Raw genomic sequence first — 19,414 nt, 5'->3', positions numbered from 1 at the left:
AGGGCTGGCTGCCGGTGCTCAAAGGTAAGCACGGGATGAACTGCTTCCCATATTGTGACTCCAACCCAGGGGCAAAACCCGGGCATGTCAGAAAGTGCCAGAGACATCTCGGAGTGTGTGCAGCAAACACCGGCCCGCCTCCTGCAGACAGACAGACAGACAGGCACCGCCACACCCGGACAGGCTGCAGTGCCTGCCTGCACCTGGCACTGGGACCGCAGCACCGGCGAGCCATGGCCGAGCCCGTCTGCCCAGGGGCACGAACCGCCAGCGCGGAGAAAGCTGCCCGGAGCCCCTCAGATCCCGGTGCAGGAGCTCACGGGCTCCCCAGGCCCCGTGTCCCTCAGGTCCCGGTGCCGGAGCTCACGGGCACCGCAGGCCCGGAGCCCCGCACGGCCCAGTGCCAGAGCTCACGGGCACCCCAGGCCCGGTGTCCCTCAGATCCCGGTGCCCGAGCTCACGGGCACCCCAGGCCCAGAGCCCCTCAGATCCCGGTGCCCGAGCTCACGGGCACCCCAGGCCCGGTGCCCGAGCTCACGAACACTCCAGGCCCGGTGTCCCTCAGATCCCGGTGCCCGAGCTCACGGGCACCCCAGGCCCGGAGCCCCTCAGATCCCGGTGCAGGAGCTCACGGGCACCCCAGGCCCGGAGCCCCTCAGATCCCGGTGCCCGAGCTCACGGGCACCCCAGGCCCGGTGCCAGCGGCTGGCCCGCAGCAGCCTGTCCCCTCCCGCCCGAGCCGAGGCTGCCCGTGCCCGCGGCCCCGCGCTGCCGGCAGGTGATGGCGATGGTGACGGATGGCAGGTGCGGGGCGGGCGCTGCTGTCCCCGCCGTCCCTGCCAGCTGAGGGCACAGCTGCCGCCGCAGCGAGCGGGGCCGCGGCACAGGCCGCGGGATTCATTAGCTTAATGACGCCCAGCCCTACTACAAAGCACGAGATAATTGTATTTAATTTGTGTACGTTTTAATTACGGAGCACGCAGTGCCAAGTTTGATGAACGCATCATCTTCTCCGTTCTGCTTTGTCACCGCGTTTGCGTTAATTTGCATTGAGGCCGGAGGAGCCCCGTTTTTACCGTGTCACCCTTCACAGGATGACGCCGTGCGGGACCTCTGCCTGCTGATAGCAGGGCCATCCCTTCCTGCAGCCACAAATTAAAAGCAGGTTTATGACCACATGCTCCGAGACCCTCTGGGGCCCTGGAGGAGGCGGCCAGAGAACAATCCATTCACTCATCTCTCCCCTTATCTATGATGGAAGTAGAAACAATTGCATCATTTAATTTACTGTTGCAACGGGGATATGGCTCATTGGCCCCTCGTTGTTTTGAAGATGGATTTAATTAACCTCCTATGAATCTTGCCAATACGTGTGGCAGCATCAGTATGGAATGAAAGATGTCAAAAATCAGCTGCAGGGTAATGAGCATTTCTCAAGCTTGCTCTGCTGAGAAGACTCGTGGCTATAGAGCTTGGCCCCAGCAGAAAGCTGCGGAGCAGATTGAGTTAATACACTGCTGTCTGGCCTCTGGGAATCCATGCTCGGGTTTGCCTTAGACTACTAAGAAGAGAGGTAATTGAATAATTCCTAGTAGCCACATGTACCTTTAACGCAGAGGCCATTTGCAATCACTGGAAAATAAATAATTGCAATTAACTACACTGTTAAGTAAATATATCCAGTCCCTCAGGGAAGTAATCTGCATGCCTTTCTAAGTCTGGCTACAATATAAAACTCATCACAATGTCTATGAGAGTAATTTATAATGAACATTTAGCAGGTGCCTCAGATGCGTTGCTGCAATTTACCTACATTAATAAAGCTCTCCTTATTAGAACTGAAGTTGTATGCATTTTAATTTAACAAATTGTTATTACACTTTCCTTTTACAAAGGATGCTGTCTCCAGCATTTCCTAGAAACATTTGAGCTTGTAAAAAAGTTAAAATCTTTATGAGAGGAAGATATTTACAGCAAACTGTTTGAGATTATAAAACCAATCCAGGACTTAACACGCTTTCCTAACTGGAGTGAAAACATGATGCGAAAATTGTAAGCTATTGATTTATTCCGCGATGCGCTGGTTTATCTCAGAAATAAAGCAATGTGTTTTTTCTCTTACAAGAACAGTTTAGTACCACTTTACTGCAGGAGGAAGGGGACCCTATTTCCGTTTTAAACTACCAGCCACAATGGAGCAGGACGTCCTGGAGCTCAGCACCTGGCCATGAATTCAATGGTGGCACCTGCTATCCCAAATGGACACGTGGGCACCTGCACGTTATCCCTGCCCAGGAAGGGCAGCAGTCTGGTTTGGAACAGGGAGGCACGATTGACTATGCCCACAACTACATACGCTTGCTTTATATGCCATGGCAGTATTTTTAATGCAAAGGAACTTTACTGGTTTCTCAAAACAAAATTAGTCAGAATTAAAAGAAATAAAATATTGCTGTCTTTGTAACAACAAGACTGAGCAATTCTTTCATGCCCTTTTCCTGATGCATTCAAAACATCTTCTGCAGATATTACTTCGACTAAAAAATATACACACACACACAAACATTTGCACCTGACCACACAGCCAGGTGTTGGTTGGTGGTGTCTCCTGAATGCACGAGGAGAGCAAGAGCCTCATCCTGACAGGTGACCTGTTTCTGTCCAGGGAAGCACATCTGTACCAAGGAGGAGATAATTCAGTCTCCACATCCATCCATCACCTATCTCACTTGAATCAGCTTTTCAAATCAGTGATAATTGTCTAATTAACTATTAATCTTTATCATGACAATTACTAATGGGTCATTTGTTGGCTGGAGTTTGCAAGGATCCTTGTTAGTGTCCAATGCATGGGATAAAACAATTTCAACTTAAAATATTTCTTCAGATTTGAGTAAGATCTGAATCAATTATTCAGAGGTGAAAAGGTGTTAATCAGCTTTTATTTTGAACAAGAGATGTTTGTTCAACAGAGAGCGAGTGATGTCTCAGAGGAGAGGTCCCCATTTTGCGGGCACACACGGTGGCAGTGCCAGCAGTGCTCCTCCAAGTTCTGCATAAAGGGACACCATGCTCCCACTGGCTTGCTCAGAATTAAAGACCACATTGTGCCAAGACAGCGTGATCAAATGGAAATTATGTGATTCACTGCAGCATCAGCAATATAGTGGCAGCTAAAAAGTCATGCCAGAATGAAGTCGTTCCTGCTTTATCAGATAATATAAAATCACAGGGACAGAGGTGGCAGAGAGGCACACTGCAAGTGAATGATGGAGTCAGACATGTAAATTCTTACGAGCAGTTATTAGCTTTTAAAAAACATTTAATCAGCAATTCCAGTCCTGGCTTATCAAAGGGCTGCTTGGCAGAAGTCTAGAAAGGAAATATTCTGGTTGACTGTAACCCACAGAGCACACAGAGTGAGTGGACATGGTTAATTCTAAGATGAGGACATAACTTTTTTTTCTGCAGTCAGAGCTTGAAAGCTTTTTGTAGGCCAAAATGTCTGGAATCCTGAAACACCACTTCTATTGCTACCTTTATAAATTTTCATATATGATACACTTAATCCCTCTCCAGCTTACCAAGCTGCCACCAACCCTAACAAGGCTTTAGTAATGAAAAAAAAAAGGGTTTTTCCCATTTTTTCCTGGATACAAGGCAAGGCTATGGTTTACCTTGAGCAAATGGATTTTGTGGTTAATGTGACTTTCTCCTAAAGCCTGACAAACTGAACTCTTTACTGAGCTGCCATTCTTGGGACTGAGGAGCACACAATTTTAAATTCTTTCTTGGAACTACAAGGTACTTTTCTAAGAGACTCCTGAATCAGCAGTCTCAGAAAGAGGGTTTTATTCCCAAAACAGTCAAAATAAGCTCAGTTTCTTAAGCCTGTTTATACCTTCCTAAAATGGACATATTGCATGAGGAAGACTTCTAGTATGGAGATTCAACGAATAATTTCTTTAAATATTAAAGTAAAGTAATTCTCAGAGATTAATACAGATTGTTACTATGGCCAGCTGACTGAAAAAATACTCTTCCTTGGTCTAGACCCACCTAAAACACTTGAATGGCAACTAAAACAGAGCAAGAGTGGTAAACTGGCCCCCAGACAGAAGGAGAAAGACTCCTCTGGACAAGCACAGCCACAGCTGGGAGCTGAGATGCTCTGGGCTGGGGCAGGGTACAGGAGAGAAGCAGCTCCAAGATCCAGCACAGCGCCTGGGCATGCTTGAATTTGTGAATTTTTAATATGTTAAGATTTTTAAAATTTTTTTTTTATATTATGTTGCAAACACCTCCATATGTGCTGGGAATAGAGGTGCTGGAAGGTATCTGAAAGCAGTGGGCAAATAATCAGAATGCTCTAACACCCAAAAAAGTCTAGCATTTAAAAAAAAAAAGAAGTCAGTAGGCAAAACTTTGAGTTTAAACAGCAGCAAATCCTCAGCCAGCTTTGCCAATATAAGATTAAGTGAATTTACCTGTCTGTCAGACAGAAGATTCAGGTCTTACAGCACATCTCAGAGTGACCAAAACCCAAGGAAATGCAGATCTTTCTTCTGCAGTTACTGCCTTACTAAACACATTCTGTAAGTACACGGGTTATTTTTGCTGGCGGGAGCAGGGTGGTGTCCCTCAGAAGGCTGGACTCTTATGGAAGATCCTCTGGATGCTCTGCAGTGATAAAGCAGTGGCATTTGCCCTCCTCAGAGCGAGAGCCTGGCCCCGCTGGGCTGCACAGCCCTGGTGGGATGCGCTGGGACCTGCCCCAGGAACTGACCAGCAAACACACCTGCAAAATTCACTGGGGCCGCCTCAGCAACAGCGCCTGGCACTGCCCACGTGCCAGCAACCGCCTCCCCCTCATGACTCCAACACTGCAAAGCACATTTTCCTAGCAAGGAAATCAATGTGACTTTAAATTAAGGCTCCCGTAAGGGTTCAATAAATTACATATTAATGATTTATAGTCTATTAATTATGAATTAATATACACAACATCTTTTGCATCTGATTTAGGACACTGCACATCAGGGTCTGGACTCTACATTCTGAACAGCTCTCAGATTCTCCCTTTAAATGGCTTAAGTGGGAAGTTATTTACTAACACACTTTATTCTTTATGTTTGATGTAAGCGCAGTCTGCATTTACACAAGTATTGCTTGTAGCATCTCAGTGTTCAAACGTTCAGCAGCTGTGGTCTCAAGAGGGAATTCAAAAGGTCAGCAAGAAAAGCAGAGATAAATTTAGTAACGTACACAAAGATGACAGGTCAATGGATTAACCCTTACAATTCCCAGTATGAACTGCACTGCTGAACAGTGCAAGGAGTGGTGAATATCCATGAGCATGGGCACACGGTAACAGCAGCAGGGACTGGGGGTGCCAGCTGAGCACAGGCTCTCCCTGGGGCTGGCACGGAGTGCCCGGGACAGAAGCACCTCTGCCTGCTCCTGCTCCTGCTCCTGCAGCTGCACACGGCCGTGCTCACAGCACGTCGGGGTCTCACCCTTCACAGGCTGCTCCGGGAGGTGATTTGGGCCTGATCTTAAACACTATCACACACCGAGTCCCACCGAGTGCAATTCCCTCTGGAGGTGGCCTACAGCTCTGTCCTTCCAAACGATACTTTAGGAATGGATCTGTCACCGAGGAGCCAGCCCTTACTGCCAGTGCTATACTCTGACTATTAACTCCCTCAGCACTGTCCAGAGGCAGCCCCAGACACATCAGACAACTGTTTCTGACAGCTCTGGGATCTGCTGACATACAGATTTATAAACTACACCAAGAACAAAACACTACAAAACAAACTTACTGTGACTTTAGCTGTCCATGTATAAACTGGAAGTTTCTGAATCAGCTTCAATTATGCTTAATTAACATTGCAGAGTAGCTGGGTGAAGTTCTGATTACTGGGGTATGCTACTTCTCAAAATAAAAACCCCAATAGAAAATCTGTATAATTCTAACGCTTTGTAGACTCACACAGGCTTGCATCCTAGGTAGGAGGAATGTGAAAATGAATTTGATTCATCTTCCAATTACACCTTTTGTGCTCACATGCAGCAATGTAAACCAGTAGGGGTAAAACACTCCCAACATGCAGAGTACTGTGTCAGGCTCAGAAACCTCTGGGCTCACCCTACTTGCTCTGCACCTCACTCGGTTTCCATCATTTGGGGCTAGTGATACTATTTTGTTTGACGGGGATGATTTTGAATCTGACAGATATAAACATAGAAATCTTAATCTATTGGTACTAAAGCAAAGAGCCTGTGCAGTTTCAGTCCTGCAGCCTGCTGGCAGTATGTGAGTCAGGAAAAGCTTGGAGCACCCTCATCATACTGAGTGCAGGGGGTGACTGCTGCAGTGTGACTGACAGGGGCTCTCACACAGCAGCATCCTCAGTAACACCACCACGCCGCTGGTGAAGGGAAAACACACAACAGCTCTCTGAAGTGATCACCAGCAAGTGATCTCTGAACACTGACGAGAGCTACAGCAGCCACAGGGCAGCAGAGCTGGTTTTCACCCTTTGCATATGCAGTATGAAGCCGCATATTCTGAACTGGTGACTTGACTTTCATTTCAACTATGCTTTAAGCTCCTTGGCTGGCTGACTGCACTACAGAAAGGATTCCAAGAAGTTGTTGTTAGTTCCATATGAAATGTTGTAACATCAAACTCCAAGTTTTTCAACGGACGGACTACTGATCATGTAAGGAAGGAGAACAGCACTGCACCTGAATGGGGGGATGCCAGCCTTTGGCACACAGGACATTTCCCACAGTTAGATTTACAAAATTAAAACTTTTGGCTCAAAAGATGCATGCCCACCCTCAAGGACACCAAAAATACATTGCAGTACCTCAGAGAATTAAAGTGTGAAAACCATAAGATTAAATACTCATTTCAATCTGGGTATTATTTCTTACACCACCTTACCTGGAGCTTCAGCATTCAGGTCAAGGTTATCTCAACTTATAATGAAAAAAGTTGAGTAAGTTATTTTCACTTTATGCAAATCTCCTAGTCACCCTTCCACATCAAGATGCCACAGGCACAAAGGTCTGCACTGATGACTGCCTGTACTTTTAAAGTGTGGAGTTCTACCACAGACATTGAGGAAATGCCTCTTGTTTTTCCTCAGAGTAGGAAGGTAATGCAACCCTTCCTCTGTTTGCAGGCAATTATTCTGATTCACTGTGAGCTATAAGGGGATGGCAAGAGTCACAACCACACAATGTTAGTTACTTGCTGGATGTTCCTGTCAGAAGCAGTGTTGGGCAAGTCTGATGTCAATATTAACATTACTTTGTCAAGTCACCTTTAGGTTTTCTACAGGAAAAAAAAAAAAAAAAGATAAATCCAACCTGGTAGGGTCTACAACAGAAGAAAAAGAGAAGTCCTACCTCAACTACTGCTTTGGCATCCAGTCTGAAGTTGAAATCTCCAAAGACAAAATATGAAACTTTCTCAAATCGCTGATCGATAATTCTGGAAAAAAATGAAAACAGAACAAACCTGTCATTTGGCTTTACAAACATGCAGGAATATACAAGGACACATATGTTATCCTTTAGCACAGTCTCAGAAATAATTATTGGAACCATCAAAACTACCAGTTTATACTGGGCCAATATGTTAACCATATTTTTCAGTTTATTTTCTTTGCTCAGGCAATTTTATCTCCAGCTCCTGTACAACAGTGCATCTAATTTCCCATGCCTGGCTGACAGAGCAAGCTGGGGAAAACAACAGTTCATACAAATCTTGCAGAAGTGGTATTTGGGGACGATAGAAATCTTGAGGGTATCATGGAGGTCCTTCACACCTTGGAAAGTTCAAGGATATGGCTTTGGTCTGGGCAGGTAAGAATTAGGAATGCTGAATTAGCAGCGAGGTCAGAGTATGTTTGAGCTTACCGATATATTAAGCAATGTCACCTGTGTTTTGGGGTACTTTGTGAACAACACAAGAAGTGACAGGGCTGGGCATCAATCCTCCCATGGGACAGACTGAGCATCCCTGAGGCTCCCAGAGCAGCCACAGCTCTCTGCTGTTCACAGCACATTTCTGCTGAGGCTGTAGCCAACACCTAACAAGTAGTTGCTCCAGCTGTGAAGATTGACTTTTCCTCAAGCCTTTGCCCAGTCCTACCCAGGGAGATATGGCACTACTATCCATCTTTCAAATCTCATATTATTAAAAGCTGTCATATTATTAGCTAATCTATCATTAGCAACAGTTGTAAGGTACTCTCAACAATACACAATTTTACAGCTTCTAGAGATCTTGGCATTTAGAAATCCACCAAGTCACACTTATTTTCAAACCAGGAACCAATGCAATTCATCTCCTATCAGTGGCTGAGGAAGGCATGAGACACCGAAAACTCAACTGCCACAGCCAGCAGGAATTTATCCAGACAAAATGCCCAGAACACAGAACCCCCCTGGGTGTGCAGGGTGAGAGAGCTGAGGAAGGAATGCAGGCAATGCCCTGTGAACGTTCTGGGAATACACCAGTAGGTGAGCATTCCTGTCAGGAACTCCAGGTGAGCCCGGCACGGGCAGGTGAAGCACTGTCCAGCAGGCAGGTCAGGAGGCAATTGTTTCAAATGGCTTCCCACGTTCTAATGCACTACACCCATTTATTCTCAAAGCCATAAGGAAAGATGCAACATTGCATCTGCAATGAGATACTGCTTCTCCTCTGAAAACATCTCACAATTTTCGTCAACAGTAATCTATTACATAAGGAATATTATTCTATGGAAAAAATTATGTGCATTGGGCCTAAGACACTGATCATTTGAGGAAAATCTCTTGCAAAGACTTATCTGTTTCCGCTATGAAAATCTCCAATCCTCCATTTAGCTGACAGATTATTGCAGGCACTGTTAATAAATACTGCCCACTGTCAGCTCCCAGCAAGCCCTGAGAAAAACCTGTCACTCCTGACCTGCACAAAACATTAGTTTGATTAGTGTCCTCATGGAAAATTGAAGGAAAATGAGAACTTAAAAGTTAAACCATTTACATTGCTACAGTTTGCTAAAAGTTAAACCATTTACATTGCCACAGTTTGCTAACGCTATCATTGCAAAATCACATCAACAACTTACACATCAGAACAAGACTTTGCTTTGCCAACTGTCCTGATTCAAGGATCAGCTTTGGCTCTGCTCACTGCCATTTACTGCTGACAGAGGAATGACAGATATTGCAGGAATGACATCAAGGTCCACTGAAGGCCTCTTGAAACAAATTTGGATTATGAGTACCATGCCTGTGATTGAATTATGCAAAGACAGATTTTCCAAATAAATAGACTATTAAAAAAATAGTCTGTGAAAATGTCTCCAAACTGATGACTGAAACAGCAAATTGGTCTTCTTCTGAGCAATTAATGAAAACTCAGCCATTTCATAGTCCTGCATATTACCTGATTAAAATGCGATTTGTACACAAATCATTGTCAGCTCTACAACTGATAATTTTTGTCCAGTTTCTCCGCTAGTAGCTTATCTTGTCGGACATTTTAGAAAGAGTGTCTCATGATAGGTTTGAGTCCAGATGTTACTTCAGAATGATGCTCCAAGTGGCTTCTGACACATCTCTTTCCACAGGTGGTGAATTAATCCAGGTGTACAAAAAAATTCACAACGGTGGCACAGCAAAGGATGCACACATTTATGTACTTACTAAGTGATGTGGGGTACCTAACAATGAAAATTCCTTTAAGCGACTCAATACGTGTATGCAACCTAATGTCCTGGCCATTACTTACTATTAATAAGTGGAACTTACTGTTAGTTCAAGAGTTCCCAAATCTTAGACCTCTTTCAGCAGTTTGGAACTCTGATATCTTTGTGCTGAAATGCCTCCTGGTACCTAAAACTGCCCTGAACCAATGGCACAAGAACCAGTTTTCCTGACTGTGCTTCCAGAGTCCGAGCTCAAGCCTGCAAAGGAGATGGCAATAAAGAGGAGTAGAGCAATGTCCCCTCCCCTGGGGCCACGCAGAAAAGCTGCCTGTCACTGAGGGCACTGGGACAGGAACAGGGCACTGCAAACACAGCCACTCTGGCCAGGGACACAGGCAAGCTGCTAGGACTGGGCTGAGAGCTACACAAAAGTCCTCTGCTCCTTGTGTTTCCATGTTCTAAGCCATAAAAATGTACAGATCAGCATGAGTACAGGCCACTGAGAATTCAGAAGACAAATTTTTAAAAAAAGAACGAGTGCTTGCAGAAAAACTGGGAAGGCTTCCAAATCTATGCCATTCTCCTTTGCTTTTTGTTTCTAAAAAATATCCTTCCTTTAAGTACGAATCAAATAGTCCTTTAGAACTGCCACCATGAATCACTCAGTGAAGTGATAAATCTGAACCATATAACAAGAAAGCAGCCAGCCCGTGTCACCAGTATAAATCCAATGGTTTTAGTGGGAGGACCCAGTGCCATTTCCTTTAACAACTTTCACCAGCTCATCCCAAAGGGTTTCAGCACACTGAAGGCTCTATTCCTGTACAACTTTAGATAGCTTATGACAAAACAGGTGACTCAGTTATTCATGACTGTACAGAGGGCACAGGTATTTCCCTTGCACAATTCCACATGCCAGCACACACAAGTCATCAATGCCTTCAATGGCCACGCTGCTTCTTGTGACCTGTGCAAGGCCATCAGGAGGGGACAGGGGTTCAGAGTGGATCCAAAAATCAAATGCAAATGAAACAGGAACCTTTTCCAACAGATGACAGACAGCCCTTCCATTCCAGAAAGAGAAGTCTTCATTTTGAAAAGGGTGGAAGAACACATTCACCCTCCTCATCCTCTGCTCTTGCTCCAGAAGGAATCGCTTATTGGAAAATAATTTTTTAACATTTTAAAACATACCAAAGAAAGATCTTTACTTCTGCACGTTTTGGAAATCAATATAACAAATTGGCAAATCAATCAATATAATGAACTGGAAAAATCAGCTGCACTGGGAAAAAGCATGGTCCCATCTGGGCTCACTGCTGTCCCTGGTAAACTCTAGAGCACACAACTATAAACACCACAGATGGTTTCACCTCTTCCAAAACCACAGAATTTGTAACTGCACAGAGAGTCCTTGATAACAGACTCTTCATACCTGGAACACATTTCTTGAATTATTTTGCCAGTTTCAAATGCATTATACATTTTTTGATGGCACTACACTGAAAGTTTTCTGCACTGAATGGGTTAGTCTGTCTTCACATCTTGTTTTATTTTGAGAAGTAGCAGACAAGTTGGATAAATGAGCCAAAGACTGTTTTAGCCATGACAAGGGAGTAAGAGAAGGAAACATTCAAGCAATTGTTACTTTCAAGTGGAGTTTACAGTCCAAATTATCCCCATGCTGAAATGTTTTGATGAGTTAAACACATGATTTGTACTTTTTTTTAAGGAGTAAACTTGAGTGCCACTGCAAATTAACACTAAATTACAATTTACTTGCTGCAAAATAAATGCACGTAATTCTTATTTTGGTCTAATACTGCAATTTGGCTCACTCTGGGTATCAGCAAGAGCGTTACAGGCCCAGAAAGAAGCTCCTGTGTTGCACAGAGACATCCATGCTCGAGCAAAGCTCGTTCCCTCAGCAGAGCTGTGGCTGGGCGGACCCTGACCCACTGCCCTGTGACAGAACCATCTGTTATTCGGGGGCACCAGGGCAATGCTGAGGAACCTCTGACCTGCCGGGCTGTGCCTGGGATGCAGCGGGGCTCGGGCAGAGGTCACTGCCATGCCAGGGCTGCTCTGGGTGCCCCCAGCCCCTCTGCCAGAGGGACGGGCCCCTCAGCCTGCGGGCAGTGCCAGCCGTGCCCACTGCCAAGGTGAAGTGTTCTCAAAGCCACTTAGGAAATGCCACATCCCTACCAAGACTAAAACAAGGAAGAGAGAGCAGTTCATCTTCTCAATACTACTTGAAATCTGGGCCTATTTATTAATTTCACTTGCTACACACAGCAGGGTTCAGTGCAGTCCTAAAGTGAACAATTCTGTGTTATTAGAATCCCTGAAATCCTTTTGCAATATATTTTAAAGTACTCCTTGTAGCAGCTAAAAATAAAGTTACTTGATTAAATGCACCTCTTTTTATAAATGCTGTATGGGGCACTGTATACGTAATTCAAAGCACTGAAATTCAGCCAGAAAATTAGAGAATCGGCTTCCCCTTGCTTTCCTATTTTCCCTCTCCTATACTGAATCCCCTTCACAGAATGGAGAAGACAAGGAAGCAGTTAAATATCAGCAATCTGGTCATGGAAGAGAGCAGCTGAACATGATTCAGTGTGACAAGAGGCACTGTGATTTGGCTAAACCATTTCTCAGGGCACTTTGTAAGGAGGATCAGCAGCATTATTCCTTTAATAGCCATGTCGAATGCAATAGCCAGCTGGGTTTTGTCCCAGACCAAGGTATCAGCATCAGGTCAGAAGGTAACATTCTGTTTACACGATTATTTCCTAAAGCACTTATCTTCTCCTCGGTGTGAAAGTTGACTTTTCTGTTTGTAAGGAGGCCTAAAGAATTGAGGGAATGGGAAAAATTAGCTACACTGAGCTGGAGCTGAATGGCATTAGGTGGGAGGTCTGAGAAAGGCTGCGGCGGCGCTCAGCAGGACACCTTATTAGCCGCGTCATCGCAGTTCATTCAGGCAAGCCATACCAGTGTCACCAGCATTCCCACACAAAGACAAAGTTCTTCACACAGTCTATAAACATGCCTCCCCGGCCAATTCATCCTAACTTGACACTGTTGAAAAGAGGGCCTTGAGGGTTTTGGTTTTTTTTAAACACAACAATAACATAACAAAACAAAACAAAAACCGTGCAGCTCTGCCAAGCAGGCTGAATGGGGGAGAAGGAGGGACACTGTCACATTTCTTGGGAAGAAACAATCCAAAGGTCAAGCCATATTTTATTTGGTGAGCAAATTTTTCTAATAACTAAATGTATTTAAGATAAATACCAGCTAATATGAGCCATTCCATCTTTCTCACACAACCTCTGGGGTGAGATACTATCTCTCCACAATCAATTTATTTCTGTGCATTATCTGCACATGGGAGCTACAGACACAAAAGCTTTTACAAAGGACAGAGAACCACAGAATGGTTTGGGTTGGAAGAGACCTTAACATATGACTGCCTATATAAAACGTCTTCTCCTAAGTGAAGGAATATGAAGATCACAACTAACACACTGAGACAAGAGGATCAGCTCACTGCTGGTGCGACCATCGTTCCTCAGGACAAGCTGCTCGCTCAGTTTACTGCTGACCGCGCAGAGCGTGGAGCCGCAGCTCTGTGTGGAGCTGCTGCAGCAGGAGCAGGGCTGGGCTGAGTCCCCGGAGGGCTCTGGAATGCTCTGTCCCCTGGGTGCAAGCAGGGCTGGGCTGAGTCCCCAGAGGGCTCTGGAATGCTTTCTCCCCTGGGTGCAGCGTTCAGGGCACCCGTGGGGCGCTCGCTGGGCACAGCACAGGCCCCAGAGCCCGGCCCTGCCATGGCAGGACGACTGTGCCAAAGGCATCATCAGCTCACCTTCCCTGCAGGAGCCAGGAGCTGGCTGGAAGGTGGCAGGTGATCTATGGATAACAAGGTTATACAACACCTTCTCCACGGCTCTGCAGTGCCAGAGGTAGTGACAGCTCCTGCACTGACTTCTGGTGGAAAGTTAGGGAACGACAACACTGTCTCCTGCCACAGCCACATCAAGGACACTGAAGACCAAGAGGACGGAAACATGATGTTTTGGCTTACAGCAACCCAGACCGTTCAGATTTCTGTTTTTCCTGTCTGCGTTGCTTTTTAAGTTTTCATCAGAGATCAGCCCAAACACCCGCACCTTGAGAACTGATCCCCTCCGCAGCAGAGGATTCAGAGACAGCTTTGAAAGAGAACCCTGTCTTCTCCTGTACACCACCTCCCTTCTGCAGCTCTGATAGTGCTCCGCTTGCACGCTTTTGCAATTTCAAATACACATTTGGGGGCAAATAAAAAAAAAAAATCCCCATCAATTCCAAGTACAAGTTACCTGCTGACTGATAGTTTAATTGTGCCTCAAAAGCCATAATGGAAGTGCCTTCATTGGCATGCCCAAGGTGGTGTAGTGCTGTCATTAAAAAGATAAAGTTTATAATATTTTTGTGCCTTGTTCTTTCTGATAAAATGGCTAAAACCTATTAATAACACCAAAATATCTCAAAAGGTCAAGCACCATACAGCAAGATGAAGGGAATTGTCAAGAAGCTTAGGCAATCATCTTAGCACTCAAGACATTTGTCAGGGCTGTTTAACTAATATGTGATGTTCACTTTTAATTTCAATATAGTGCCATTTGGGCAAAAATGTTGTATTTTTTAATTAATTACAATGTCAGCAGCTATTAAGATTAAAAGAAAGACCACATCAATAATAAATACTTAATCCAAAGAAAGGATTACAAGAAGAGCAATAAAAATCAATTTTTAGAGCTGGAAAATTGTGACTTTTTCCTCACTTGACTGGTATTTTCATTATATTGACAAACCCATGATCTTACCTGACACTGACATTCGCCTAATGAAATAGCAGCCCTGGATAATGATGTAAGGACTTGTCAATTCTGCTATAGGACAACACAGCACTACAACACTGGCGTTACCATGCAAAGAAATTTTCATGCTCTTCAGCTGATACAAGAGAAAACTACAAGAAGAAACCAGAGAGAGGGGATGTCTTTTTGGATCTTTGCTTTTTCATGGAATATTAACATCCTCCCACATAGTTTCTGGGCTCTTCAGTGCTGGTGACACTTGGTGCTCAGCAGACAGCAGGTAACTGCCCAATCTTTCTGCATGAAGCCCAAGACATCCCAATTCTCGCTTTTTCTTCTGCAGGGCTTAAATGTGGGGAGCAAAGCCAAAGTCCTGCGGTCACTTAGTGTCAAAAGCAGAAATGAGACAGAAATAACCAGGACATGTGGCAATAGGATACTGATTATTGTTAAGCCTATAAAAGTATTTTTTGTGACACATTTAGAGCAACTCAGACTAAAGACACTGTCTGCCCTAAACAGCTCATTGATAGGAACAACAGTGCAAGGGTCAAGGAATTGTGTCAGATTTGGGTCTTGCCAGGCCTACAGGAAGCATCTTTTCCAGCTCCATCTCCTGTGTGGGCAGCAGAGCCTCCTCACTCACCCACAGCGAGCCGCCAGGGATGGGGACCTGCAGGCTCCACCATGGGGCTGGCTAACAGCTGGCCTCAGGGCAACTGTGAATTTAAAACAAACCCTAATGCTTCCAGAAAAGGGCAATGCAAATGGCTCAGACCCAGAGAGCATTCACTAACAAAGCATTAAACAATGCTCGATGCTGCGAACAGCTCATGAGCAACCAATTTTACATTATCCCTTTGAAAATCACACTACAGTGGAGCACCAGGAGCTAAGAGAGGGAACAAAAAAGGGGTGAGGACAGAAACGTTTGAAGTGCTAAAGAGAAGGGAACAAACCATTTTCCAAACAGCACGGTGATCAAGAAAGTTAAGAGCTGTCAACATTAGGCTTGAACAATGAAAATTCTAGTGGATATAACAGCAGCAGGACCCATTTCCTTGTTGGAGCAAAACTGACTCATCTTGGCTGCATCTGAAACCCAGCATGGATGAAATGAAGACAAAGCAGCTCCACACCAGCTGCGGGGCCGCACCAGCTGAGCTCTCCAGGCCTGGGCAGGGCCTGCCCAGGCAGCCACAGCCCCTCCAGCCCCTGCACAGCTCCTCAAAGGCCGTCCCTGCCGCCGAGCATCCTCCTGTGGGGACGAGCCAAACCTGTCCCTGCCCAGGACACGGGGCACGGGAGGCAGAGCCCGCAGCGCTCCCACCCATGGCAGTCAAACCCTCCAGGGTGGCTGCTTGGCCTGGGCCCACAGGCTCCACTGGGAGCAGAATGGGGCTCTTTCAACCATTCTCCATTTTATCAGCTCACAGCCAGCACTGTAAATAAAATCACAATAGCGATTTATTTTCATTTCTCTGCAAATGAGTAAAAATTGGATCAACAGCCCATATAGATTCTCCTTAATTGAATCACAGTTATTCTAGAAGATATGGCCATAGGATACGAGATTTGAAAAGGCGCAGACCACAATGGATGCTGATGTCAGTGTCACCTTTAGCTGGACACTAATGACTTATCTTCTTCCAGCTCCAGGCTCTCTAAGGAACAAATTACAGTAAAGAGAGAAATATAACCCAATGAGAATGTGACACTCTGCACATTCTCATAGAAAGCCGCTTTCTGAGCAAAATCAAGCAGGCAACAAGTTACTTGCAGTAATTTCTTTTTTAAAGGCATTCTCTTTTCTTGCATCACATGTTTAACTACACCTGCCCTCCTGGGAGAGGGACTGTTGCAGTAAACCCAACCTTGCCTGTGCTTACAGCACTTACATTCCACTGCAGAGACTGAGCAGCAACAGGGCAGCTGCAGGAGATCCTGTTAATGCAAAACAGGCCAAAAGGAGCAAAGCCTTCAGGGCAGATGAGTGCCACAAAACTGCCAAGATCCACATCCACACTGCTGGACAGGGACTGTGTGGGCAAACAACTGCCTAAAACATCTCCAGGAATCCTCAGAGCTTTAACTGCAGCATTTCTTCTGAAAAAGTCACAATACCATTCACACTGGCCAGGTACAGCAAAACATGGCTTAGTGCATCTACTCCATTTTTTCCTTAAATGACACCTTTCTCTGTGATACCTGCAAGTATCTAAAGTTCTGGATTTCAGATTTTAGATCTTCGCTTCCAAACCTGGTACTGTTCACACAGATTTATCACAAGAAAAACATTAGATATTTACCATTTGAATAATGAATACTGAATATTTATTATAACCTGTTCAGTTTGTAATGCCAAAAAGAAAAGAAGAAAAAAAGAGCTCCAAATGCTGAAAACAACAGAATAAGGACAAAATTAGTGATTAGGATTACCAAAAATTATCATTCACTTAATATGGAACTGCAATTATTATGTTCCCTTCAAATTACACTAGCGTAGGCTTTCCATTACAATGCATACCAGTACAAAAACATTTTCCTGCTAAAAATACAATCTAAGTAAAATTCACAATGTGCCTGAGCACAGAGGAAGGACACAGGGGTGTAATTTTTGACAACTGCATCAAAGACGCCAAAGCTCAAGCCAGCAGAAAAACAAGGAGCAAGGAAAAGTGACTTTGGGTGTATTCGACAGGCTGAAAGTAACAAGACAATTTTGCTGGATTTACTCTTTAAAGAGCATATTATCCAAACACGCTAATTTTGAGAGCACTTAACCTTCCTCTAAGGGGGAGAATGACTGAATATTAATGAGCTGAGCTTGGGGTGTTTAATGAAAAGCTGTCGATTTGAATGGGATCCAGGGGTTTAAACCTTTGTTAGAAGACGTTTGGCTGGAAGGTTTATTTGCCTTGAGAGTGCTTTTTATCTGAATACACAGAAATTTCACTATGCATTTGAAGGCTCATGTTAAAATCACTGCGGCAAAAAAACAAATAAAGTAAAAACAAAACCAAACCAAACCAAAAAAATCCCAAGCCCTCCTAAAGCAAGCTGCTTTGAGGCTCTTCCCAAATGACCCAGATCTTTAGAGCAAAGTTTTCCTTTGCCTAGAAACTAAGTGGCTTTTCTTTTGCTCATTCAGCTGCTAGTTCTGGGAAAAGCCCAAAGAGAAACATTTAGATTGGAGGGGTCTTTGAGAAGAGGTGACAGTTGACTGATGAGCATCCATAAAATGACAAAGAATAGTTGTGTGGAGCCGGTGCATCACATCGCCTCTCCCTGGGAAACTAATTGCTCTGAATTGTTAATAGTAACATTATTTTTCTGGCAATCATTTCTTTTCAATACTCAAAATCAGCATGAAACAGCTCCTTTGACCGGACATAAAAGTTAAATGTCCCAATGTTGATCAAATTAACTTCAGCTATGTGACAATGGACTATATTTGTGAGAAAATAATGAAGGGCACAAAGGGAAGCTTTATGCTAAGATTTCACAGTTGTAATGTAAAAATGTTTCTGTTGAACTAGGCCAGGGAACATTTCAATAGGAAAACAGAAGAGCACTGTCACTTTCATTAAAAAAAAACCACACTCATTTTATGGATCTCAATGCTTGAGATAATTTCAGGAAGTTTAGATGGCTGGCACATCGCAAGAGCCAGGGATCAGGCTAACACCTCACGTCCTGTCCTTCCCAAACTCCTGAAGGGCCTCATCCTGCAGCTCTCCCTCATTCCCCAGCCTGGGTATTGCATTCATACACTTTTCCCCATCAAGTGGCTACAGGACACAACTAATATGTCAATATGGTTAATTAGTATGAAATATGTACAAGCATTAGTTATAACAGATGCATGAAAAATTAAACCAAAATGTAAACTATTTTTCTCTCTCACTCACATGTGTAGTTTACACCCTCCAACTTCAGAAAATAAAAAAACCAAGTATCATGCAAATAGGGCTAACTGTACATGGCAATTATCCAAAATGCGCTTTGAAGAACTTTGTTTCCTCCACAAAATATAAAGCAGATGTTCTTATCTCATTTTAAAGCAAACTCAGTTTTGACTCGTGCCTACCTGGAACAACGTAACTGACTTCTGGGGGCTCGGTTTGAGTTTACACTGGTGCTGACAGAGACTCATTACACACCTCAATTTTCTACATACACACTGTATGTGTATTTGTAAAGTTACACACAAATATTTGTTCAACAACAGCGTTATTCCAATCCTCCTGGTCTTTAAAGCAACAATCTGACACCACATCTTCTCTCTTACAAAATGGCACATATTAAATGCAGTCTGGCTCAGCACATACCAGTGAGCTGCCTTTAAAAGTGTTCTTTCTATTTAACTAATTTTAATGCTATTAAAGTTAAATCACTTCAGGATTAACTTTATTAAAGCACAAGCTTTATTAAAGCTAGAAGAACAAACCCTTGTACTCCTCAAACATGCTATTAGGATTACTAACAGATTTCCCCAGGAGAAAACTTTTAGCATAACTTGGTATCATTCCCCCAATGCTTTTTCCTTGGTTTCCCCCAACCTCCCCCTGCTCACCAATGCTCTCACGTTGCACAGCTTTTTTCTTATGGGTTAAAACTTTGTGGCTAAATTAATTTTAGAGATAGCAACTTCGCTGGCAATCTGAACAGTTAAACTGATCCATTTTAGCTTTATTTGCAAATCCTCTTCTGGTTTGCATCCCCATCTCCTATGGTAGCTGTTGCCCAGATAAAAGGCTGTACATAACTCATGTTTATGAAGATGCAGCACGAACACAACTGAGCTTTCACTGACTCCCACAGTGACCT

General features: G+C 44.3%; 1 protein-coding gene across 3 annotated transcripts in view; it reads right to left on the bottom strand.

Moving 5' to 3' along the window:
* INPP5A (inositol polyphosphate-5-phosphatase A) overlaps positions 1-19,414 on the bottom strand; it is a 177,561-nt gene that overhangs the window by 48,883 nt on the left and 109,264 nt on the right. For all 3 annotated transcript variants that reach the window (XM_074545467.1, XM_074545469.1, XM_074545468.1), the window contains exon 9: positions 7,423-7,507. In XM_074545467.1, the coding sequence (XP_074401568.1) occupies positions 7,423-7,507 (85 nt within the window). The remainder of the gene's footprint in view (positions 1-7,422; positions 7,508-19,414) is intronic.

This window comes from Zonotrichia albicollis, chromosome 7 (genome assembly GCF_047830755.1).
Source record: "Zonotrichia albicollis isolate bZonAlb1 chromosome 7, bZonAlb1.hap1, whole genome shotgun sequence".
In the NCBI taxonomy this organism is placed as follows: domain Eukaryota; kingdom Metazoa; phylum Chordata; class Aves; order Passeriformes; family Passerellidae; genus Zonotrichia; species Zonotrichia albicollis.
Note: the sequence above shows the minus strand (reverse complement) of the source record. Positions and strands in the feature narration are given on the sequence as shown.